The sequence below is a fragment of the Bufo gargarizans genome, unplaced genomic scaffold, assembly GCF_014858855.1.
Source record: "Bufo gargarizans isolate SCDJY-AF-19 unplaced genomic scaffold, ASM1485885v1 fragScaff_scaffold_726_pilon:::fragment_2:::debris, whole genome shotgun sequence".
NCBI lineage: Eukaryota > Metazoa > Chordata > Amphibia > Anura > Bufonidae > Bufo > Bufo gargarizans.
The window spans coordinates 392,663-419,600 of NW_025334173.1; the positions used below are offsets into that span (position 1 = coordinate 392,663).

At 44.9% G+C, this 26,938-nt stretch overlaps 1 protein-coding gene across 1 annotated transcript; it reads left to right on the forward strand.

The window, feature by feature from the left end:
* On the forward strand, positions 1 to 25,160 carry PLK4 (polo like kinase 4). Its single transcript, XM_044273530.1, has 16 exons — positions 1 to 170; positions 1,174 to 1,269; positions 1,984 to 2,079; positions 2,161 to 2,275; positions 3,972 to 4,995; positions 9,683 to 9,783; positions 11,429 to 11,739; positions 11,843 to 11,947; positions 14,211 to 14,313; positions 15,151 to 15,300; positions 15,843 to 15,976; positions 16,838 to 16,929; positions 17,661 to 17,805; positions 21,117 to 21,248; positions 21,375 to 21,481; positions 24,195 to 25,160. The coding sequence occupies exons 1-16, from the start codon at positions 141 to 143 to the stop codon at positions 24,292 to 24,294; spliced, it is 2,841 nt and encodes a 946-aa protein (XP_044129465.1). The 5' UTR covers positions 1 to 140; the 3' UTR covers positions 24,295 to 25,160.
* The last annotated feature ends 1,778 nt before the right edge of the window (positions 25,161 to 26,938 follow it).

The following is a 26,938-nucleotide window of genomic DNA, read 5'->3' on the forward strand; positions in this document are numbered from 1 at the left end:
CAACTTGAGTCGCGGGAATGGAACCGGGAGCCGAGAGCCCCAGCCTTCAGCCCCGCCGACAGCACTGGGTCACCGGTACAGTCCGGGGTCCTGCAGGAAGCCAGCGAGGATGAGCCGAGCCGGAGCGGAGCAGAAGAACCATGGCGAGCAGCATAGGAGGGAGGATCGAGGTATGCCCGGAGCGCCGTCTGCAGGGACCGGTTGCCATGGTGCCTTAGTTACTGCGGCGTCCCCGGGGTGCCCGGCCCCTCCCCCTCCCGGTGTTGTGGTCGTTGTCATGTTGTGGTTGTGCTGTCAGTTGGGGCAGCGGGAACAGAACCGGGATGTATGGGCAGCAGCCGGCACCATCCTCCTCAGTGCTGTCCTGCAGCTGTCCTGGGTGCACGTCCGCTCTACAACATGCTGGAGAGGGTCCTCTCCTTCCTCTTCCCCAACCTCACCTCCAGGGAGCAGGCCCCACATGGAGAAGACGAGAAGCAGGCAGGAGGGGGCTGCAAGCCTCTGCTCCAGGGAGAGAACAGCATTGAGGTAATGGGGGGACCTGAGCTCCTGGCCATTCCTGGGGTCATGGATGTGACAGCTGCTTCGTGGGGGCCAGCAGCCGGACCCCTACTCATCCCAAGCTAAGGCATCATCCAAGCTGACAGTAGGAAAGCCCTCTAGAAGTATTCCCTGGTCTCCATCCTCCATGGGCACAGGCTTCTACCTAAGCCCTCTAGAAGTCTTCCCTGGTCTCCATCCTCCATGGGCACAGGCTTCTACCTAAGCCCTCTAGAAGTCTTCCCTGGTCTCCATCCTCCATGGGCACAGGCTTCTACCTAAGCCCTCTAGAAGCCTTCCCTGGTCTCCATCCTCCATGGGCACAGGCTTCTACCTAAGCCCTCTAGAAGCCTTCCCTGGTCTCCATCCTCCATGGGCACAGGCTTCTACCTAAGCCCTCTAGAAGTCTTCCCTGGTCTCCATCCTCCATGGGCACAGGCTTCTACCTAAGCCCTCTAGAAGTCTTCCCTGGTCTCCATCCTCCATGGGCACAGGCTTCTACCTAAGCCCTCTAGAAGTATTCCCTGGTCTCCATCCTCTGTGGCCACAGGCTTCTACCTAAACCCTGGGTACTTTTAAGCATCTGACTGATTTGCTTGACTAATATGTATTTTTATCTTATTTCTTCTTAAGGACTTCAAGGTCCTCAACCTCCTCGGAAAAGGTTCTTTTGCCTGCGTTTACAGGGCACAGTCCATAAATACTGGCATCGAGGTTGCTATCAAAATGGTAAGTCCCATGTAAGAGTACTTTCACACTAGCGTTTTCTTTTCCGGCATAGAGTTCCGTCCTAGGGGCTCAATACCGGAAAAGAACTGATCAGTTTTATCCTAATGCATTCTGAATGGAGAGCAATCCGTTCAGGATGCATCAGTTCAGTCCCTCTTACGTTTTTTGGACGGAGAAAATACCTCAGCATGCTGCAGTTTTCTCTCCGGCCAAAAATACTTAACATTTGCTGGATCCGGCATTAAGTGTAATGGTAAAACGGATCCGGTTTTCCGGTCTGCGCATGCACAGACCTTTAAAAATGCAAAAAAATACCGGATCCGTTTTTCCGGATGACACCAGAGAGACGGATCCGGCATTTCAATGCATTTGTCAGACGCATCCGGATCTGTCTGACAAATGCCATCCGTTTGCGTCAGGATTGCCGCAAGTGTGAAAGTACCCTAATACTGTATCCTTGTCGCCATTCTTTCTTGTTTGCCTTTTTGTTGCACAGTTATTTATTATATATTTTTTGCACAATTATTTTTTATAGTACATTTTCTTTGTGCATTTTTTTTTTACACTATTTATATATTTTTTTACACAAGTATTTATTCGTATTGAGATTAGTTGAGCTTTTTTCCATACTATTGAGATTAGTGATTTTCTTATCGAGCCGTCATACGTGCCTGTCTGTTCCATTGGCCAATGTCTGTCTGTTTTAAAATTTAGATAGACAAAAAAGCAATGCAGCGGGTGGGCATGGTGCAGCGGGTGCGCAATGAGGTGGAGATCCACTGCCAGCTGAAACATCCGTCTATCTTGGAGGTATGAATTTCTACGGATTTGGAGAAGATCTTTGAATCGCTTTTTGTACACGTTTTCATCTAGATTTCTTTTGTCTTCTAGCTTTACAACTATTTTGAAGACAGCAATTATGTGTACCTGATACTAGAGATGTGTCACAATGGGGAGCTGAACAGATATTTAAAGAACAGAAAGAAACCATTTTCTGAAAAAGAAGGTAGAACAGTACTAGCTTATATACTATACTATGATAAATTCCATCATACACTTACAGGTTGCCCTTTACAGGGGTTAGCCAGGCTATATTACTAGCTGCGCATGTGCTGATAAGAGGACATGCATACAGCTAGTAATAAGCACCGATGTCTGATTTAATATGAATAGTTTACAGGCAGGTCCTCTGGGTGCCGCGCTGGGAACATGGCTGCTCATGGAGGGTTATGTCCATCAGCGGCCTCCATTCACTTACACTGGGGACGGACTGCGCATGCACTGGTTTCCCTGGTGTAAATTAATGGAGGCTGCTGATGGACGGAACCATCGATCATCGGCCATGTTCCCAGGCAGCACTGGCAGGAGGGTCAGGTCTGCATGTTAACATGAATTATGCTTATGAAGCTGTCCTCCCCTGCGCCTTCCAGCGCTGCGCGCTGTCCTCCCCTGCGCCTTCCAGCGCTGCGCGCTGTCCTCCCCTGCGCCTTCCAGCGCTGCGCGCTGTCCTCCCCTGCGCCTTCCAGCGCTGCGCGCTGTCCTCCCCTGCGCCTTCCAGCGCTGCGCGCTGTCCTCCCCTGCGCCTTCCAGCGCTGCGCGCTGTCCTCCCCTGCGCGCTGTCCTCCCCTGCGCGCTGTCCTCCCCTGCGCGCTGTCCTCCCCTGCGCGCTGTCCTCCCCTGCGCGCTGTCCTCCCCTGCGCGCTGTCCTCCCCTGCGCGCTGTCCTCCCCTGCGCGCTGTCCTCCCCTGCGCGCTGTCCTCCCCTGCGCGCTGTCCTCCCCTGCGCGCTGTCCTCCCCTGCGCGCTGTCCTCCCCTGCGCGCTGTCCTCCCCTGCGCGCTGTCCTCCCCTGCGCGCTGTCCTCCCCTGCGCGCTGTCCTCCCCTGCGCCTTCCAGCGCTGCGCGCTGTCCTCCCCTGCGCCTTCCAGCGCTGCGCGCTGTCCTCCCCTGCGCCTTCCAGCGCTGCGCGCTGTCCTCCCCACTGCTGATTGTTTTCCTAGGTGGAGCTGTGACGTTCCATGCTCGCAGGTCACCATGCAGCCAATCACTGGCCTGGTAGTGACGTCCTGTGTACTGCCGAGTCCCGTGACTCGCTGCAGCAGTAACCTGTAGACACAGAACGTCACCGCTGCAGCCAGGAAGGTGACGTGAGCGTCAGAGAGGACCGGAGCTCAGCGCTAGAAGCAGCAGGGTGAGCATCTGAGGTCAGTTGCCTGTGATTTTGCTACCTCCAATAACCACTGTGGAGTCCTAGACTTATCCAGGGCTGAGAAGGTTTAGTTGGTAGATGACCCTTAGGCTGGGTTCACACCTGAGCGTTTTACAGCGCGTTCCTACGCGCTGTAAAACGCTCAACAGGCAAAAACCAATGATTCCCTATGGGCATGGTTCTCACCTGAGCGTTTTACAGCGCGTACGAACGTGCTGTAAAACTCCCTACGCCCCAAGAAGTACAGAAGCTTCTTTGGGGCGTATTGTCGCGTATACCCCTCTGTTGTGGTCAATAGCAAGAACGCACGTACGATGTGCATTTCCAAATACAAAAACGCCCCAAAATACGCCCGATAAAAACGCCTGTAAACAGCGCTTATCGGATACGCTCGGGTGTGATCCCAGCCTTACCCACATACCTGATGTTCTATTAAAAATTCATTACAGGAAACTTTTTTTTTTCATTTATTTTTAACTATTCATCTTTCAACAGCTCGCCATTTCATGGAACAGATAGTTAAGGGGATGCTGTATCTACATTCGCATGGCATTCTGCACAGGGACCTCACGCTCTCCAACCTCCTGCTCTCCAGCGATATGAATATTAAGATTGCAGACTTTGGACTGGCAGCTCAATTAAAATTGCCAAACGAGAAGCACTTCACGATGTGTGGCACCCCAAACTACATTGCTCCTGAAATTGCTACCAGGAGTGCTCACGGTCTTGAATCTGACGTCTGGTCTTTGGGGTGCATGTTGTATACTTTCCTTGTGGGAAGACCTCCCTTTGACACCGACACTGTGAAGAACACTTTAAATAAGATAGTTTTGGCAGACTATGAACTGCCCAGCTTTATGTCAAGGGAGGCGAAGGATCTGATATTTAAGTTGCTGCGCAAAAACCCTGCAGATCGGTTGAGTCTTTCTTCTGTGCTGGACCACCTGTTCATGACGGGGTATTCTTCTTCCACGTGTGATGATACGGGAGCTGTTGAAGATTCCATTGACAGTGGACATGCTACAATCTCTACAGGATTTACTGGTTCTTCTGGGGTTAGTGTTAGTGGGCGCTTACAGGAGAAAAGGATTTTATCAGGACCGTCACTTCCCAACAAAATGAATGTCTTTCAGTTCAAGGATAGACAACCAAATGATGTCTTGACAGTGGATGGTGGAAGCTTTCACGGTTGTCCTAGAGAGGACAGTGACTCCGCTGAGAGGAGGGGGAGAAAAGCTGTTGTCAGTGAAGATAGGCCGCATTCGCGCTACCTCCGAAGGGCTCATTCTTCTGACAGGACAGGTGCCTCTCGTAGTCAGACACATAGTAAACCAAACAGCTTTGTGGACAGATGTCACTCTGTGGAGGCTTTGAATAAACCTGGCCAGCTGACTGGGTTCAGGACCTCCGCGTCTTCTCCTGCAAATAGTTATGGAGACATCCCTCAGATGTTCACAGAAAAAGCAGCCCACAGCTCTTTGGGTAGACTTGCCTCGCCTCCGGTCAAAGAGAGAACTCCGTAAGTAAAGTCTATTTTGTGATCACGTGCTGGTTTTATACAATGTTTCATAGGTTTATACATTTATAAATGACCATTTGCAGCATGGAACTGATGTCTGGTTGGCAGGAGGTATCTTATTTGCTGTGTCAGGCTGAAGCTACATAGGGGGAAAATTTATCAAACTGGTGTAAAGTAGAACTGTCTTAGTTGCCCATAGCAACCATTTAGAGTCCACCTTTCATTTTCCAAAGGAGCTGTGAAGAATGAAAGGTGGAGTCTGGTTGCTATGGGCAACTAAGCCTGTTCTACTTTATATCAGTTTGATAAATCTCCCCTATAGTGTGTGTTTTTTTTTTTTTTGTTGTTTTTTTTTACACACACAAACTGTGGCGAGCATATTTTATAAAAGGAGTTTTCTGGATGCATTGCCAATACACCAACAGAACGGTGTCTGGTTCCAGTGAGCTCAGCTGACCCCCACCAATCTGATATTGATGACCCTTCCTTAGGGTACTTTCACACTTGCGTTAGAGGATTCCTGCAGGCAGTTCGGTCGCCGGAACTGCCTGCCGGATCCAGAAATCTGTATGCAAACGGATAGCTTTTGTTTCCGGATCCGTCTGACAAATGCATTGAAACACCAGATCCGTCTCTCCGGTGTCATCCGGAAAAACGAATCCGGTATTTTTAAAAAAAAAATATTTTTAAGGTCTGCGCATGCGCAGACCAGGAAATCGGATCCGGAATTTTGGCCGGAGAAAATACTGCAGCAAGCTGCAGTATTTTCTCCTGCCAAATACCGAAGACATCCTGATGCATACTGAACGGATTGCTCTCCATTTAGAATGCATTAGGATAAAACTGAAGCATTTCTTTCCGGTATTGAGCCCCTGTGATGAAACTCAATACCGGAAAGCTAGTGTGAAAGTACCATTAAAGGGGCTCTGTCACCAGTTTCTAACCCCCACTTTTAAAACTATTGTTCTGTCCATGGAGCCCTTGTGATTACTAAGGTGTTGTTATAAGCTAAATCTGCTGGCTCGTTTTGATAAAAAAACCTTTTATCTAACCTGTCAGTCATGTAGTTAAGGTGCCCAGGGCGTTTCTCATGGTCTGAAGATGCCGCCGTTGGTGCCCAGCTCCTCCTCTGCTCTGGTCAGCGCCGCCTGAATATCAAGAAATACGCCTCCGGCTCTCCCTCAGTCCCCCCTCCTTCTATTCTAAGATCCCGCGCGTGCGGCAGTGTTCGCGTTATCGGGAGGTTGAGCGAAGTGCACATGCGCACTTCGCTCAATGAGGCTGAATCGAAAAGTCCGCACGGGCGCATCAGGCACAGGCCTGTGCGCACGCGCGGGATCTTAGAAAAGAAGGAGGGGGGACTGAGGGAGAGCCGGAGGCGTATTTCTTGATATTCAGGCGGCGCTGACCAGAGCAGAGGAGGAGCTGGGCACCAACGGCGGCGGGCGGCATCTTCAGACCATGAGAAACGCCCTGGGCACCTTAACTACATGACTGACAGGTTGGATAAAAGTTTTTTTTTATCAAAACGAGCCAGCAGATTTAGCTTATAACAACACCTTAGTAATCACAAGGGCTCCATGGACAGAACAATAGTTTTAAAAGTGGGGGTTAGAAACTGGTGACAGAGTCCCTTTTAAAGGCTATGTAAGCCTTTGGGGGAAAATCGTTTTTATTATTGCATCATACTCCATTTTGGCTAGAAATCATTTCTTCAATACATCTTTGTTAAAAAATGTGGAACCCCTGTCTCTGTACAGCCTTGAGTTTCTCTAGTAGCAGAGTCTGAATTTTCATTCTGTTCTGTCAAGCAGCTCAGCTGATGGGCTCCTTATCTCTGACCTTTTATAAACACTCATAGCTCAGTCCTTATCTTACTGATAAGAATGAGGCTTAAAGGGAACCTGTCACCGGGATTTTGTGTATAGAGCTGAGGACATGGGTTGCTAGATGGCCGCTAGCACATCCTCAATACCCAGTCCCCATAGCTCTCTGTGTGTTTATTGTGTTAAAAAAATAAAATGTTTTGAAATGAGTCCAGCGTGAAGGAGCCCAGCACCACCCCACATCCTCCGAATCTCCTCCTTGCTCCCCGACGTCAGAAAGCTAGAGCGCCGTAATCTCATGATGCGAGAGCTAGCGCATGCGCAGTTTGTTCCCTGAGGCTGATGCCAGCACAGGGAAGGAACACTATGATGACCCTGCGCATGCGCTAGCTTGCACACTGCGAGATTACGGCGCTCTAGCTTTGTGACGTCGGGAAGCAAGGAGGAGATTCGGAGGATGCTGGGCTCCTTCACGCTGGGCTAGTCTGTTTTTATTGTGTAAAAAAAAAAAAAAAAAGCACAGAGAGCTATGGGGACTGGGTATTGCAGATGTGCTAGCGGCCATCTAGCAGCCCATGTCCTCAGCTCTATACACAGAATCCAGTTGACAGGTTCCCCTTAAGAAAATGTTTGACATTTTAGTAAATTAGAGATAAGGATTATTAGATGACCGGAACAAAGTGAAAGTAAAAAGTATGAATTGGGCCTCATGCACATGGCCGTGTTCCGCGACTGAGAGCGGTCCGTGGTAACACGGCCTGGATTCCTGTTGAGAGCAGGAGCGCACGGCATCATTGGTTGCCATGACGCCGTGCGCTCCTGCTCTCAACAGAAATCCAGGCCGTGTGTGGAACACTGCCGTGTGCATGAGGCCTTACAGCTAGACAAACGGTTAACCGTTTGACAGAAGGGCTCAATATTTTTAATTAAGACCAATTGAAAAAAAAATGCAATCCCCCATAGGTGTATATTAGCTTTTAGGACAGGTTCTCTAGAGCTTTATATTGATGACCTGTCATTTTTGTATTGGCTCCTTTCATTTGTGATGGTTTTTAAGAACACAATAGTACCTTTGCTCTGGTGGATGGTGGAGTCAGGATATCTTTGCAGTGACCAGAATGAAATATGTGGTAGAAATCTGCAGCAAACCCTATAACTCATACGTTTGTTTGGGTTAAAAGCATTACAGTATTGCATGAATAGAACACCTAACACACATTGGATGTCACTAATTTATATCTCTATACTCCTGCAAGGCGCCCATGTTTTGCATAGAGAAGAGCCCTCTTCATTTTGTATGCACTCTCAGAAGTGCCATTGCATGGCTGGTTTGGGGGCACACAGTGCGTATATAGCTAAAAATGACTGGTGGTGAACTCCGCATCAGGTATAGTTAAGTGTACTGCTGGCAGCACTAGGTAGGGGCTGGGGAAAGCAGGACAGACAGTTTGTGGAGTTTTTCTTATCAGAAGTAGTGATAATATGAAGTTTTATTCTGCTAAGTTCTGTTCCTTTAGTGCCCTGGAGGCGGTCCCCCACAGTAAAGTACTCACTGCATTGAGATGCTTCACAGACCCTCCCCTATGTTCTCAGCGACAGCTGTACAGGTTTCCTGGTTGGATGATACATCTGTCACTCAAGTCAGAGGGGAGGGGCTATGAAGCCGCTGAATGCACAGACCACTTCACAGTAAAACCCAACCCTGGGCACTTGAAAGAGTAATCTTCATATACTCACAATTTCTGACCAGTTACACAAAAGGTAGGTTAAACTTTGTACTGCTGTCATCAGCCTGTACCTACTGCAGCCAGCAGTTTGGTATGTTCTAAACTGCTGACAGTGCCTTTTAAAGAGTCTCGCAGCCAAAATTGAGAAATGCTTAATTGTGTTTTTAGGTGCATTTAGAGGGACCGTTCGGTGCACCATAGCTGCACTCCCTAGCTTCAATTGTGTCATCACTCCTCGCATGATTTCCCAGCACCACGTCTGTCCATGCCCACGTGTGTCTGGTATTGCTATTCAGCTCCATTTCCCTCAGTACCATACCCTTCCCTGGACAGATGTGTTCGCAGGTGCATAACAAAGCAGACCCTTTTTTGACGATCCTGTTTAACAATTATTGTAGTTTAGGATCTTAGTATATATTTTTTTTTAACATATCCACATCACCTTTTCCATTAAAGAGGTTGTCTCATTGCGCCATTACTAAGGTGAGATGAGGCTAAGGTCTCAAACGCATCACTTTATTTTGGGCCCATCCAATCTTAATTATTAAAAATTTTTTGTGTGGATCGTACATGGACCCATTGATTTCTATGGGTCAGGCAAAAATACTGAGAGCACACGGATGACCTCTGCAAATATTAAAACATGTCCTATTCTTCATTTTGAGAAAGTTGGAGCATGCCCGCAGGTGTTATCTGTATTTTGCTGATCTGTGGTGTGCACAAGTCGTGACCCCCAAGTGGCGAGGAAACCGCGCAGTGGGACGGTGCTCCGCTGTTTTAGTAGCTCCTATGGCAGTGCATGGGGTCTACAGAAACCACGTAGCACAGCCAGCAATGCTGTTTCCCTGACTGGCCTTACCATCTCGCTTTAGTAATGACGTGATGAGACGACCCCTTTAAGCCTTGTCTGGTCTGGAGCAGATCATTTCTCTAAACCTACAGTAGATGAGCCAAATTACCCTTCATTTTTGTGCAATTTCCACCAAAGTCTATTTGCACTCATATAAGTAAAGTGTCATTGAAGCCCTGATTTCCGACACAGGACTTTAGTCTGTAGGTGAGACACGTGCACCTTGTAATGTTACATATCCCTTTGCTTGATTTTAATATTTACTTTTTTATTTTTGATTCAAGGTCTGAATTTTTCTATCCTCCAAAACTCCCAGGTGTCAAAGCCGATGAAAGGTGCCAAGCGGAGACCGTGCAGCAATGGTTTGGAGCCATGCAGTTAAATGGTAGGTGTCCACTGCAATATGATACACATATCAGGTATCAAATCTTAAAGGGAATGGTGGCATGGTCTTAAACGATCAGCGTGCCTTATTATATGACCTGGTTCTAAATGTGTACGTTGAAGGGAGTCGGTCACCGACTTTTCACGTTCTGCACTGCTTATATTGCCGCCTTGCGCGCACACATGATCATAGTGGTACCCTTTGTCGTTTGAGTCTGATTTCTTTATATATAATTATTTTTTTTTCTAAAGCTGCAAAAACCGCTTTGAGGTGCCCTGGGGTGGCATTCTGGCTGTAAGTGCCTAGTCCCCTCTGTTTTGCGCTCCTACCTCCTGGCCAGCCGTATAATCCTCTTGCATCATCATCTCCAGCTCCCGAGATGCCAGGCATGCACACTCCAATAATCACTGAGGGCATCGGCTTTATTTGCAGCAGTGTGCATGTGCCCGAGGCCGATGCCCTCAGTGGTTATCGGAGTGTGCGTGCCTGGAACACACACGGACGCCATCCGTGTTTTGCGGACTGAAAAACACACAACGGTCGTGTGCATGTAGCCTTAGGCCTCTTGCACACACACTTTTTTTTTTTTTTTTCGTTTAAGTTCCGTTTTTTGCGCTCCGTATACGGACCGTATATGGAATCATTCATTTCAATGGATCCGCCAAAAAACTGAAGGTACTACGTATGCCTTTCGTTTCCATTTTTCCGTTCCGTTCAAAGATAGCACATGTCCTATTATTGTCCGTGTAACAGACAAGGATAGTACTGTTCTATCAGGGGCCAGCTGTTCCGTTCCGCACAAAACGGAATGCACATGGACGTCATCTGTATTTTTTGTGGACCGCAAAATACTGAAAAAAAACCATATGGTCGTGGGCAAGAGGCCTTAGTCCGAGTTCACACTTCAGTTATTTGGTCAGTTATCTCCATCAGTTATTGAGGAGGCTACACAGAGATCAGGTGTAATGGCAAGATCTGCACCTTTTCTGTGTTTTTGACCCGAACCTGGTTTTGGTTTACAAGACACTGATGGAAATCGCTGATCAAATAACTGAAATGTGAACTCTGCCTTAGTTTACCAGGGGTGGGCTGGCCATAGACCCTACAGGGAAATTTCTCGGTGGGCCTCTGACCATGTGGACACCCGAGTACCCCTCACAGCTGCTGGCCAGGTACATACATAAAGATCTGATCCTCTCAGCATTAAATAATGTAGGAGTATCAGGTACTTATGCAGTTGGCCACAGGTGTCCTCCTAAATTCAACTGTATTACTGTGCGCAGTATTTTATGCTGCCCTGTGGTATCTGGTTTTGCTGGGACGGTATTCTGAACTGCACTAGGGTACTGCTGGCCCCGACTACTCCTATTGTCCCTGCCTACTTGTGGCTTGTGTTGCGCTGTAAGTGTGGACGACCAGTAATTTTTTTTTATTTTTATTTTTTTAATTTTTTCCCCCAGGGCCGCTTCACGCTCCCAGTCCGCTCCTGTTAGTTCCCCATAGCAAGAAAAGCTGCTCCCAGATTTAGTTTGGTTGGGTATAAGAATTGCAAAGTGATTTACAGATAATATGTACTATATTCATCCTCATACTTCAAGAACCAATGCATTGTACAAAAAAAACTGATATTTTTTTCCATTTTTAGGTCAAATACAAAAACCTCAGGATGTGAGCAGCATAAGTAACGCTGCTGGAAATTATTATGGCCAGCCAGGCATACAGCACGAGGCCCCCCTGTGTAATTGGAATGATGTTAAAATGAAGAAAGTGACAGACTCTTCCCTTGACGGCGCACAGAAAGGAGTGAGGAAACACCCGGCTTCAGAAGAAAATCCACACACCCTAAAGTCAAAGCTACCTCAACAAGCTGCAAGCTATGGCTCCCTGAGGAGCATAATTCCTCCTCTTAATTCAGAAAGACTGAAGCCGATCAGGCAGAAAACCAAGAATGCGGTGGTATGTAGCCTTGGCTGATGGTCACAGCTCTATATTTGTACGTGGGGAGGATCGCTGATCCCCTTAGTACTGCAGACGTTGTAAGAGAATTGTCTTTTGGCAGGTCAGCATTTTGGACACTGGAGAAGTTTGCATGGAATTTGTGAAAGAACAAAACTCTCAGGAACGAGTCAAGGAGGTTTTGCGCATATCCTGCGATGGAAATTTGGTAGGTGTTGTCTCTATGGTTCTAGAGCCTTATGGGAAGATCTGTGCAGAGTAGTGACTTTTTAGATAAATTCAAAGGTTTCATCATTGAAAGGTTCTAAGGTCTCAAGTAGTAGTTCTTGGCTCATGTTCATCCTTGTAGAGATGAAAGGAGCTAAAACATAATACCTGCGATATCAGTATGGACAATTATTTTCAGATATTTCTCTTGTTTTGTGCATCTCCTTCCTATCCATCTAGGAGAGATCATGCTGTGATAGGACTTTTAATGTACACTTACTAGTATTTTTTTAGGTCTAGGATATATTTTTACAACTGCTAAGGCCCCTTTCACACGGGCGAGGTGAACGCATTGCACCCGCACTGAATCCGGACCCATTAATTTCTATAGGGCTGTGCACATGAGCAGTGATTTTCACGCATTACTTGTGCGTTGCGTGAAAATCGCAGCATGCTCTATATTGTGCGTTTTTCACACAAAACGCAGGCCCCATAGAAGTGAATGGGGCTGCGTGAAAATCGCAAGCAAGTGCGGATGCAGTGTGATTTTTCACGCATGGTTGCTAGGTGACTATTGGGATGGGGACCCGATCTTTATTTTCCCTTCTAACATGGTTATAAGCGAAAATAATAGCATTCTTAATACAGAATGCTAAGTAAATTAGGGATGGAGGGATTAAAAAAAACTCACCTCATCCACTTGTTTGCGCAGCCCGGCTCGTCTTCTTTCTTCTTTGAGGACCTGGGAGAAAAGGACCTTTGGTGACGTCACTGCGCTCATCACACGGTCCGTCACCCAAGGTCCTTTTCCTCCCTGGTCCTCAAAAAATAAGAAAGACGACAAGCCGGGCTGCGCGAACAAGTGGATGAGGTGAGTTTAATTATTATTTTTACGTTAACCCCTCCATCCCTAATTTAGTTAGCATTCTGTATTAAGAATGCTATTATTTTCCCTTAAACCATGTTAGAAGGGAAAATAATCTACACAACACCGATCCCAAATCCGAACTTCTGTGAAGGAGTCCGGGTTCGAGTCTGGGTACCAAACATGCCGATATTTATTTATTTTTCTCACGCGCGTGCAAAACACATTAAAATGCTTTGCACTCGCGCGGAAAAATCGCGCATTTTCCCGCAACGCACCCACATCTTTTCCCGCAACGCCCGTGCGAAAGAAGTCTAAGAAAAACACACACAGTGGTCCAGCGGTTAGCACTGGTGCCTTTGTAGGACAACATCTGCATGGAGTTTGTATCTTCTCCCTGTGTTTGCCTGCGTTTCCTCCGGGTTCTCCAGTTTCCTCTCGCACTCCAAAGACATACTGATATGGACCTTAGATTGTAAGCTCCATTGGGGACAATAAGTGATGATGATGATGACTGTAAAGCGCTGCAGAATATGTCGGCGCAATATTAGTGAGTAAAATAAATAAAATTGCATTCCTCAGGTGTCTGATTTGCAAGATCGGTGGCAAAAATTACTCTGTATTTTGCAGTGGATGTGCAGTGCGAAGAGCCGCAGTTCTGACTAGGATCAGCCCCGTTCAATGGGGCTCATCTGCATTGGGCTTTTCCACCTTGTCAAATCTAACACCTGTGAGCAAAGCCTAACGGTGAAGGAACATTTATTTTAATTTTTTATGTTTCAGTTTATTTTGAATATAGTGTAGGGACAGGGATATTAAACATTTATGTAATATACTTTATTAGGGAAAGATGTTTCTTTGTACAAGAAACCGGATGTAGAGTCTTCTTAGCCAAGCTGTAACTGAGCAGGACAGTCTGTCTTCAATGTTCTACTGAGCGCTGAAGATGCCTGTGTGTAACAAGTCAGATACGCAGGGTAATGGACAGTGATAGAAGACCACATATACATAGTCATGGACTGAGCCAGTGACAAGAGGCAGGCTGGAAGCCTCTGTAGTTACACACAGGGGTCTTCAGCACTCAGTAGACTCTCCTTAGCAAGGCTTTTAGAGCTTTGCTTAGACTCTTTACACCGTGTTTTCTAGTAGAAAGAAACATCTTTCCCTAATAAAGTGTGTATTATGTTATTTCTTGGTGAATTCGGGTTTACTAATACAGACCACTTAAAGAATAGAGACCTGTCTTCTTACGTAAAGACATCTGATGGCATGGGTAGCAGTTAGTCATGTGATATATCGTTGGGTTGATTAAGATGATCATGTGCATTCTCTTTTTTTTTTTTTTTTTTTTTTTTTTTTTTTTTTTAGTAACTGATTTAAACATTTGACCTTTTTTCAGTTTTATATTTACCATCCAAATGAAGGCAAGGGGTTTCCTTTAGTGGATCGGCCTCCATCTCCTCCGGAAAACATGTTCAGTTACACATTTGACAGTTTACCAGGTACGAGCATTCTTCATGTTAGTCCTCCACAATGGCAGCACATGGCCTAATAGTACAGGTCTGGGGAAAGTGAAGAACATCTGTCTTGGAAGCTAGTTTTGAGGTTCGAGAACCACCCTGTTGCAGCTCCCATGACTGGTTTATCACAGAGCCTGTACTACAGCTATTCTCGCAGAACTTTGTCACTTGACTGGAGCGGATAATTTAAATTATTAATGGATATTTGCACCATACACTCATTGTGAATGAGTCATTGTTAACATTCTGCAGCACAATAACCATGAATTCCTATTAGACTGCACAATAATCTGGCAAATTATCGGGAACAAGCGTGCATAGGGGTGCTCGTTCCCGATAATTAGCCGTATATTCCAGCAGCCAATGAATGAGTAAACGTCCTCCTTGGTTAGCTGATAGGCATCTTTCATCAGGATGAGAGGTGCCCGATTATCGGCAGGTAATCGGGGATGTGCTGCCGACAATCAATAGAACATTGTGAGGGAGGAATGACTGCGGAAGCATTTGTTCCTCCAGCATTCTGTTTGCATTGGCCTGTGTAATCAGGACAGAGCAAACGAGTGCCGATGTGTTGACCCATCGGTGCTCGCACTACATCGGGCGGTGTAATTACCATCATTGGTGGATATTCTTGCATCTTATTGTAATCTTTATAATGTACCGTTCAAGGTTATGTTTGTTGTGGAAATCGCTAAGACTAAGTTAATTTTGGTAATGCAGTTTTAATGATCTCTTCATACTGCAAGTAATATGAACTGGTCTGGCTGCAGCGGTTTACTGCTAACTTCAACTTCACATTTTATTCCCTTTTTTATACAGAAAAGTACTGGAAAAAATACCAGTATGCGTCAAAGTTCATCCAGCTTGTAAGGTCCAAGACACCTAAGGTTACCTACTACACTAGATATGCAAAATGTATGTTAATGGAGAACCACCCCAGTGCTGACTTTGAGGCCTGCTTCTACGATGGTAAGTCGGAAGGGTCAACTTGCACACAGTGGGTCTTGCTCCATTCCATTTGACAGGTGAAAGCTGAATAAAGAGAGAAGGCGGGTAAACATGAATGTTGATTAAAAATGTGCGCTCGACGTTGAGAAAACACAATTCTACATATAGTAAAAGGGTGCGGGTCAAATCCCCAATGGAAAAACTGCGTGTAGTTCTGTCATGTGTTTCAATGTGGTTGTGTATTTTACGGGTAAAATGTGTAACTTAAAGGGGTTATCCGAGGGGCCCCCATACGCTCGGCCCTTACCTGGCTCCCCGCTCCTGGTCCCCGAATGGCCGCAGCTGCTTCTCCCCGTGCGTGGATGAAATCATCCAGTATTGGGGGGGGGGTTAGGGTGGCCAGGTGGTGACCGTGACAAGCCTCCCTAGCGTCACCAGCGCCTTTGCCTTCTCAAACAGCTGATTGGCGGTGGTCCCGGGTGTCCGATCAGTTATAAAGTCTTGGAAAACCCTTTTTACTGTAAGAAGATTATTTGAGTTTATATTTGTGTTCATTTTCTCAGGAGCAAAAATTCACAAGACCGCTGATTTTATTAGAGTAATAGAGAAGTCTGGAAAGTCGTACACTCTGAAAGATGGGGGCAGAGTTAACGGTTTGAGTGATGAAATAAAGTGCTATGTGGATCATGCCAATGAGGTAATCAATGGTCTAATTACAAATGTAAACCATTTCCATTTTGAGCTTATTGCAAAACTTCTTAAAGGGCATCTCTCAGCAGATTTGTAACACTGGCTGATCTGAAGGCATCGGTGTTGGTCCCATGTTCATATGTGCGCACATTTCTGAGAAAAATTAGGTTTTAATATATGCATATGAGCTTCTAGGAGCAACGTGGGCGTTACGGTTACACCTAGAGACTCTGCTCTCTCTGCACCTGCCTCACCTTCTGCACTTTGACAGGGCCAGGAATGATGTTTTCACTGCTTGGTGCAGCAGGCACATATGAACATAGGACCAACACAGATGCCTTCAGCTGCCAAGTGCACATGTAACAGGACAGCCGGTTTATGGGTACAAATCTGCTGACGATGCCCTTTAATCCCTTCCCGACGTCCCCCGTACATGTTAGCACCATAGCAAGCCGTGCATTTTGTTTCGTACAACAGACACCTGCAGCTATTGTCCTCAATAGACGGTAATGCCGATTATGGACATTTAACCCTTCAGATGCTGTGGTGAAATGTGGCTATGGCATCTAAGGGGTCGGAAACTCTCTTCGTGGGCAGGAATGTCTCTCTAGGCGGAGATCGTAGAAGGCGTTCCATGCAAGTAATGAACCTGAGCTTGTACTGGGCTTCCAGCCGGATTACTTGTATATTACATTATAGAATAATGGAGAAAATTCTGTTACTTTTCACAAAAACGGAAAGTTGCTGTGTCAGGATGGAGTTAATGCTTCTCCCAGAGCATTCCTTCCACGGTTCCTTATAGTTTTATGTTGGCTTGTATCCTATCTTACATTGTGCTTGATCTCAGTTGTGATTTTCTTTATTGCAGAGTCATCAGGTTTGTCTTTCTTTGGAATCTGCAATTAACATAGAAGAAAAAAAGGGAGACAATATCTCATTGTTTCCAATCACATTTGGGAGGTAAGATTTTACTGCTTGCCCTGTACCAGCCATATACATTGTCTTTACCAGACCTCCGACTCAACAATCTCTAATAAAAAAAAAACAACCCCTCTCATTAATGCCCTATTAGATTTGGGATACCCACTTTAACCACCGGATAGGGTATAAGGTCTGAACGGTGAAGATGGTGACCACCGACACCCCCCCCCCCCCCCCCCCCCCGGCCCGGTCACAATAACGAGGGTCCTGTCTGTCCATGTATGAACAGAGGGACATTTGGGCATGCGTGCTGCTGCTCCATTCATCTCTGTGACTGCCAGTAATGGCTGAGCATTGAACTCATCTTCTCATTGAAAGCCCCATAGAGATGAATGGAGCTGCTGCATTCATACAAGTGGACAATGCGATTGGAACCCCCCCCCCCCCCCTTTCCCAGTAATGGATCATTTTAAAACTTGACACAACGCCCTTTATGTAATTTTTCTAAAATGATGCTTTTCTTTCATGTTAAGATAGAGATATATATATACATTTTTATTTTTTGTTTTTTATTTTATTTTTTTTGTTTTATGACTTGTATTTGTTTTTACCTTTTTATATGTACTGTAAATGAAAAATTACAATAAGAGTATAAAGAGTTTTTTTTTTTTTTATATTTTCAATATGCCCTAAGTGCACAGCATTTTTTCTGTGTGACCGTCACACTGATTTTATGAAGGGAAATAATCATAATTTTTCTCAATCTCTAGGAGACCAGTGAGCACTGATTCCCCAAAACCTCCAGCACAAACACCTTCTGGGGAGTCAGTATGTGGACACAAGAGTCAAAGCCCAACTAATCAGGCAGTTGGCAGCGCATCCTCACCACACCAGATGTCTAACATCAACCCTTCTGTAAGTGATTTGGGGTATGCATGTCACATGTTGTGATCCCCAATTATTGCACATATTTGTAGGGTATTCGATATTCCCATATGTACTAAGGGGCAGATTAATAAAATACTGGGGATTAGTAAAGTCCTTACGTGTGCGGTGTTTACAGTATTTAAACTGCTCATATTAAATAAATCCTCATATTTAGGGTCCATTCACACGTCCGCATTCGTTCCGCAATATCGGGAACGGGTGCGGACCCAGTCATTCTCAATGGGGCAGGAATGGATGCGTAGAGCACACTATGTGCTCTCCGAACTTCCGGACCACGGCTCCGCAAAAAAACTTAATATGTCCTATTCTTGTCCGCAATTGCGGACAAGAATAGGCAGTTCTATGGGGGGGGGGGGGGGTGCCAGCCGGATGTATTGCGGATCTGCAATACACTACGGACGTGTGAATGGACCCTTAACATAATATAGTACCACATAATGCATTGTTTGAGACCCCTGTTTCCCATCGTATTCTGTGGACTTTTTACAAATGAACATATTTCATTAAAAGGCTGTGAATTTCAGGGAATGGCATCGGAATGGCATCAGAATAGGATAGAGACAATCGCCCATATAGACAATGCCACATAAATGAACTCTAATGGTTTTCATTGGAGGAGTTGGCAGACAAATATCAGTTAAAGGGGTTAATGATATTAAAGGCATCTGTCAGCAGATCTGTACCTATGACACTGGCTGACCTGTTACATGTGCCCTTGCCACCTGAAGGCACCTGTGTTGGTCCCTTGTACATATGTGTCCGCATTACTGAGAAAAATGATGTTTTAATATACAGTATGCAAATACCGGGACTGTCAGTGCATATAACTTCTCATCTGGCTGTGTGTAACTTCTGAAATGGGTCAAATAATGAGTCAAATCATTTTTAAATATCCACCTTTGTCATGTTATCAACTATCAACCTAAGGGCAACAGTTCAATTCCTTTTAAATAGCGTTGTTTTGGAGGGAAGCGTATACATTTCCGGTAGCCTCATTCACGTGAAGGAAACTGATACTCATTTTGCAGACATTTTCTACAACAAATTCTGCCATTGGCATGTTCACATGGCCGATTTTGTTTCAAAATCCAGCGTGGTTTCTGCTACGGTTTAGTCCTATGGAATAAAGGTAAACAACAAGTGGACACATGCCACGGCTTTCAGTGCCATCTGTCCGGACACCCCACCAAAGAAGGGACCATACAAATGGCAGCACTGCCTCCCATTGCCAACAATGGGAAGCAAACCTCACGCAGCCGCCAGCAGAATTTTGGGGTGGACTCCATGCCAAAACTCTGACGGCAAATTCCCCCATGTGAATAGGCCCTAAGGCTACATGCACACTACAGTGGGGAAAAAAACGTCTGTTAAAAACGGACACGCTGTCAGTTTTTCATGGACATTTTGCATCAGTGTGTGCATCCATTTTCTGGCTGTGTGTCTGTTTTTAATGTCTGTTTTTTGCATTAGTTTTTCATGTCCGTTTAAAAACTGACATGAAAAATTGATTAATTTGATTGGCAGGTATTTCCAGACCCACCCGTCTGAGAACAGCCACAGGATAGTAGGCCCCCAGCAAAAATAATGTCCCCTATAGTTAAGGAAATGTATTTATTTTTTTAACCGCCCCTAGCTGTAATAATGCCCCCTGGTAAAATAATGTCCCCCATAGTGTGTGATTATACTTTATTTTATTTAAATTTTTATTTTATTTTTTTACCGCCCCAATCTGTAATAAAAAGAACGGCCATGTGAATAGCCCCATAGACTTTCATTGGTGCCTGAGGCCTAAGGCTTATAGAGTACATGAATGTAGAGAAGCAGAAACAAAGACAAGTGGCTCCATTTTTCAAAAATGTAAACTGTTTATTATGAAACATTGCACCAATGAAGAAATGATAATATTAAAGGGTTTAGAAACCCTATTCACACCTCATGCTCGAACCTGTCCAACAGATTAAACCCCACTGATCCTGAGAAATGGAGTCCTCTTCATCTGACCGGATGGAGCAGCAGGGTGAGCATGTGCACTGCCACTCTATTCATTCTCACTGGGACCGATGGAAATAGCCAAGTGTTGTACTCCGCTACCTGAGACACTCCATTAGACAATGGAGTGACAGGACACATGCTTGACCTGCTGCGCCATCCGATCGGAGGAACGAGACCCTCGTTCTCAGGATTAGTGGAGGTTCCAGTGATCAGTTAGTTGGGGGAGAATTTCTAAACTTGGTACAACTCCTTAAAGTATTTAATTGTGATGTATACTTAAAAGTTATGTAAACCTTTTGGGGGCAATTTTCTTTATTATTGCATTGTGCTCATTTTGAGATGAAAATAATTTTTTCAATTGGTCTATATAAAAAATTGAGCCCCTTTCTCTGTACAGCCATCGATTTTTTTATTTTTGTATTCTACTGATTTTACTCCAATGATTAATCGAGTACTCTAATAAGAAAATAAACTAATTAAAATAATGTTTTCCTTTATAAAAACTCATCTCTCCCCCAACCATGCCATCATCAGACCCCTGTACCATCAGTCCTCAGTGCCATCAGTCCCCCCCCCCCCCCCCCCATTGCCGGACGCTCCCCTGGTGCCATGAGGCTTAACCCCCCGGTGCCATCAGCTTCACCCCGGTGCCATCAGGTTCTCCCCCTCCAGTGCCATCATCTCCCGTTTCTAGCTATCAGCGCCAGTGAAGTAAAATACTTGCCTTTCCTGCACGCCACACTGCATCAGGTCATAGTGAGCACTTACGGCAGTACAGTGTGGTGCCGGCCGGCGGGAGACCAGAGCGTGAGTAATAGCAAGCACTTCACTCCCGCTCCGTAGTCACAAGGCACAAATGAATCCTCTGCAAAAAAAAATTGCATCGAGGATTTTTTGGGTGTCCAGTTACTCGATTAATTGTTTCAGCCCTAGCCTTGAGATTCTCTATTAGCGAGCTCTGTATTTTTGCGGTTTCCCTTCAGGCAGCTCAGCCAAGGGCTGCTGATCTCTGACCTAAACACATAGCTCAATTCTTTATGACCTATTAGTAATATAGACATAAGATTTATTAGATGTCTGGCACAAAATGAAAGTACAATTCACACAGACAGTAAACCCTTTGTGACAAAACAGCTGAAGATTTTTAATTGAAGATTTTTCTTTTTTGTTTAGCCCAAAATGAGTAAAATGCAATCCGAAAAGAAAATTGCCCCTGAAGGTGTACATAGCCTTTAACTACCATGTTGATTTTTAGATTTGATACTGAAACTATACTTTCTGTATAGATTCTCTCCTATGAGGGATCTCTATTATCGGCTCAGAGCGCACCTTCATCCAGCACACCAAAAGGTCACACTCCAGATCCTGGTCAAGTCTTGAAGTCCGTTTTTGTTAAAAATGTTGGCTGGGCATCTCAGGTAAGTAGGTATTTCTAGCCTAGCGTTACAATGTTACTGTGTAGCCCTAAGTGAATAATGAGCACAGCCCAAGCTTGCGGACATCGTCAATGGTTTTCAGTGGTTACCATTTTCTTTTTGTAATAGTTAAACACTGGGGCAGTATGGGTGCAGTTCAATGACGGCTCTCAGCTGGTTGTACAGCCTGGAGTTTCATCTATTATATACACAGCACCAAATGGACAAGTAACCAGGTGAGGAGCAGAGTTTGTATTGTGATATACATGTACTACCTTATACCTTTATAATATGCGGAGTAGGCATTGTACCTTATTCATAGTGTATGTATTCAGTACTGAATATACACTCATTGACCGAAAAATAAAACACCAAGAAGTAGTTGTTGGAATCAAAGGAAACGTTCTATGTGTGAATGTAATGAGATTTACAGTATTAGAAAGAAAGTATAAGTTTATTGAGGGAAAACTCTGTAATTGAACGGAGGATCTAGTGTCCTGCTGGGCCACCACTAGCCTGGATACAAGATGAGATACGAGGTTCTGTATGGTATCCTGCGGCACATTTGCCCACAGATGTTGCAGCCGGACCTGCAGATCCTGCGCACACGTAGGTTGCTAAAGCTAGTATCCTAGCTGATCCTATAACGCAGGGCTGGCCAACCTGCGGCTCTCCAGCTGTTGTAAAACTACAACTCCCACCATGCTGTGCTGTAGACTGATAGCTGTAGGCAGACTGGGCATGCTGGGAGTTGTAGTTTTGCAACAGCTGGAGAGCCTCAGGTTGGCCAGCCCTGCTATAACTGATCAACTGACTATAAATCTGGTGACCTGGCCAGGCAAAAAAAGTGTTATAATCTGGAGTAGACATTCCTGGTAAACCGTTGCTGTGTGTGGTTGAGCATAAGGGTCCATTAACACGTCCGCAAGTGTTTTGCGGATCCGCAACATGCGGACCGCACATGCCAGGTACTTTAATAGAAATGCCTTTTCTTGTCCGTGTGAAACGGAAGTGCTGGAACGGATGCGGACGTGTGAATGGATGTCCTGTGTGTGTATGTATATGTATGTATATATATATATATATATATATATATATATATTATATTGTTTTACAGTAGCGTTAATGGTTCCGGCAGGGGAACAGCTAGCCGGATCCGTGACTACCGCGTGCTGCCGGAAGTCTGTCTGGCCACAGCATGGCAAATATGCAGAGAAGCTGCTGGACAAATACCGCTGGTGTGCAAATCATCAAAACGATTAGAGATGAGCGAATTTCCGCTTATGAAATTCGTTTGCGATTCGTTTACTGGTAAAAGCAGAATTGAGTTATGGATTCCGTTACCATGGACCATAATGCAATTCTATGACGGGAGGCATTCCGTTATTCATTCCGTCATAATAGAAGTCTATGGGCTGCAAAGCGGATCCGTCCCGTTTCCATTATGCAGACGAGGACTCCACTTCATAACGGAAACGGGACGAATCCGTTATGCAGCCCATAGATTTCTATTATGAAGGAATGAATAACCAAATGCCTCTAAAGGCATTCCGTCATAGAATTGCGTTATGGTCCATGGTAACGGAATCCATAACGCAATTCTGCTTTTACCAGTAAACGAATCGCAAACAAACTTCAAAATATGAAATTCGCTCATCTCTAAAAAACGATCAGTGTCTTCAAGTGCATCACAGAGGTGTGTCTAGTAGTCAACGATCTCTCACCAAGAGGTACTCTACCCAAAAGTATGATCTGAGAGCTTTTTTTTTTTTTTTTTTTTTTTTTTTTTAATATATAACATCCAGTGTCTAATCAGACCACAGCTGTAATTTACACAGATGCCTTTTTGCAACCATCCAACATTTCTATCTGGGTGCATTTTTTTATTTATTTTTTTTTGTTAATGAGTATAATTGCTTAGTACTGATTGATGGATGGATTTCGAACTATAAAGTCACATTTCCACCACATAGAATAACCTGAAATGCTTTGATACTTTGTCAACTTATGGGGAAAAACAGGTAACCGTATGACCTCTGTACTGTTCTTTTGATAGGCCTAGATAAAGATGCCCACAGAAGAGCACTGGTTGGTGTATGTAATTTGTGATGCCCACACGCTTTTGCCTCTACCTGGCTGCAGTAATAGTCTTAGGCTACTTTCACACTAGCGTTATACTTTTCCAGCATAGAGTTCCGTCCTAGGGGCTCAATACCGGAAAAGAACTGATCAGTTTAATCCCCATGCATTCTGAATGGAGAGTAATCAGTTCAGGATGTCTTCAGTTCAGTCTTTTTTACTTTTCAGGACTGAGATAATACTGCAGCATGCTGCGGTTTTATCTCCGGCCAAAATTCAGGAACACATGCCGGATCCGACATTTATTATTATATTTTTTTTCCCCCATTGACATGCATTAATGCCGAGTGCTGAGCACATGCTCAGACCGCAAAAAATGTGAAAAAAATAAATGCCGGATCCGTTTTTCCGGATGACACCGGAGAGACGGATCTGGCATTTCAATGCATTTGTCAGGCGGATTAGGTTCCTGATCCGTCTGACAAATGCCATCAGTTTGCATGTGTTTTGACGGATCCGGCAGGCAGTTCCACCGACGGAACAGCCTGCTGGAATCCTCTGCCGCAAGTGTGAAAGTACCCTTACTGAAAAGGGTTAGCAACACTGTTTGCTGTGCCGAAAGACCAAAGTGGAAATTGGAGTCGGGGCATGAAGAATACATGGCGTGACATGTGAAGTACATAGAACATACACATAGAAGTTAATATGTGATAACAGATTTTTGATGGCAGTGTCCCTTTTAAAGAAGATAGCCTTTAGCAGAGTGAGATGTAGAAATAAATGTTTGAGAATGTCCATGACCGCCATGTGTTATTGGGTAAGATATACGCCCCACAACTCGTCTTTAACATAACGCATCTTATTTTGTAGACATGGAGAAAACGACAAACTTCCAGAATACATCAAGAATAAATTGCAGTGTCTGTCTTCCATCTTGATGCTCTTTGCAAGTTCTTCAGGCCACTCATGACTATAAGCCTTCTGCATTAACCTACCAATACATGGCCATTCTCCTTTATCAGTTGGTCTTAAGATGTCTTGCTTTTTTTTATCATTCTCAATAATGTCTTTACATAATATGTACATAAGAGTGCGTTTAAAGCATCATGGATAATAAGTCTATAGAACTGTCTATATGTAAATGTTGTATGTCTTGTAATGTGAAAAGTGTTTTTTTTATATTTTTTTTTTTTGTTAACTTATACATTGTAACCACCATAATGAAATCTTCCTGCAGAAATCTACATAATAAATGCAGTGAACAAGTATTCCTTCCATTAAATGGTTCTGTGGCATTAAAGAGTTCTTTATCGAAGCAATGTTAATCGTGTTCCGTGAACACGCTGCAGTTAAACCCGCCTCGTCCGTTCATATCTTGGCCTATAGCATTCGGTCAAGATGATCACTTTTCTTAGGGTGTTATATCCCCTCCAGATGATCCCCATGCTTAAACATAATGATGGCAAAACTTTGAACTCTGCGATCCTGCGCAGGAAGACTGGTAATACCGAATATCTTGCTGGGTAAACCGGATGGAGGCCCCAGTATGCCCAACATTGGTGGTTATAATGTAGATGGTCTCTTCAGACGTGCTGGATTCGCTCCACTACTCTTCTCATTACCGTTACACAGGCCGCAAATCCGCCAAATAATCGCTAATGAGCGTTCATAGAAACACTTGTTAGAAATTATCTGGCCGACAGCAGAGCGTGATTACACAGCATGAACTGCTGCCGGCAAACAAAGGGTCTGTATGGGAACGAGCGATGGCATTAGCAAACGTTTCCTTCCTGACAATCGCCTGCTGCATTGGTGATGCCATACTTAGTGGTGAGCAGGTGTAATTACAAGTATGGCATCCCCATTCACTACTATGGGACGTCTCTTTCTGTTCAAGTGACCACTTCAGAGCCGTTCCATAGAAGTGAATAGGGACGCCATACTTGCAATTACACCTGCTCACCACTGCAATTGCTGTGACGAGTAGGTAAACACAGCAGAGAAGGCAACACTCGTATGAGCGCTGCTTTCTCTTCAAACAGCTGTTCAGCAAGGGTGCAGGGAGTTGGACCCCCCCCCCCAAAATCTGATATTGATTACCTATCCTGAGGATAGGTCATCAATAGTAGAAAGCAGACGGCCCCTTTTAAGAAATATGCCATTAGTGAGAAGTGGAGGGGAAACGCACTTCAAGCTAATGCAAAGAACAATATATGGTTTTGAATGTCAGTTGCGGACCTATGGCACAGGGTTTGGACATGTTCTTTAATCAAACTATGTACCTTCCTTATGGCACTCCCATTACCCTTAGATCCCCTAGTTTTCCTCTCATTCTATCTCTCTGCTGGATTTGGTAGACACGACAAGTAGAAAGGCTCCTCCCCTAATAAGTATAAATCTTACAGTGGCTCCGAGAAATATCTTCCCACATTGGATGACCCCTCTGAATCTTAATGCGCTGGTAGAACAACAATCTTAGAGATTTTCTGGGAGTTTAATATTGACCCATCCTCGTGATGTGTCATCAATATCAGATTGTCAGGGATCAGACACCTAGAAACCCCCATGATCAACTGGTTGAAGAGAAGGCCGCGCCTCATGTGAGTGCAGCCTTCCCTTCATTGTTGACATTGCAGTGGTAGCAGCTGAAACTACAAACTGTCCCATTCACTTCAATGGTTCCTTCCTATACACTTGAATAGACATGGAGTGCATCCTTCTCTTCAACCAGCTGATCGGCGGTTGTGTCGGACCCCCACTGGTCTGATATTGACAACCTATCCTGACGGAGTGTCTGAAGGGAACACTTTAACTGGGGGAAGGGAGGGAATCGGATCCTAATAGGCAAGGGGAGACTGCACAAAAGCTGGAGGGATTCTGGTCTTTTCTGAACAAAGTATTTGGATAAATTATTTGCTGTTCACTGAATGAATGACATCTGTATATAGTCCTCTGAAAAACTATAAAATGTCCATTGTGTTTGACACTTGTGTAATGTTAAAGCCATTTTTGGGGTGTGTTTTGTTGGTTTGACATTTAGTTGACATACTTGCAAAAAATAAACATAAAAAAGGCGCAAACCCCGTGTTTGAGACTTCTTTAATGCCTAAATCTAGGCACAAGTGGCATTTTTAAGTCATCCTCGCCACTTTCCTAGACGATGGCGCAGCCAGCGGGCCCCACTTTGGGCTTCTGTAGATTTCAGTCTAGGGGTTTGGACTGCCAGAGGAATCTATCATATATGGTGTAAAACATGTCTAGGATAATTTTCCCCTAAGGGCTCATTCACACGGCCGTTGCTCAGCAGATTCGTGCATTAGGGACCGCAATTTGCAGTCCCCAATGCACAGGCAACATCCATGTGGATTCTGCAGACTGATCCAGACCCATTCAACTTGGTCTATAATCCATTTGCACCACAAAAAATAGAACATGTTCTATGATGCGGTGCCCACATAATTGCGCGCGTATGTATATATACTGTCAGGATTATTCCTAACCATTTGAAATTGCAATGGTAGAATTTTAGATGACCCCTAAACATGGGATCTAACCATGTTGTCTGCAATGCTCAAAATCTTCAAATTCAGTCTAGGAACAAATGAATGAGAAGA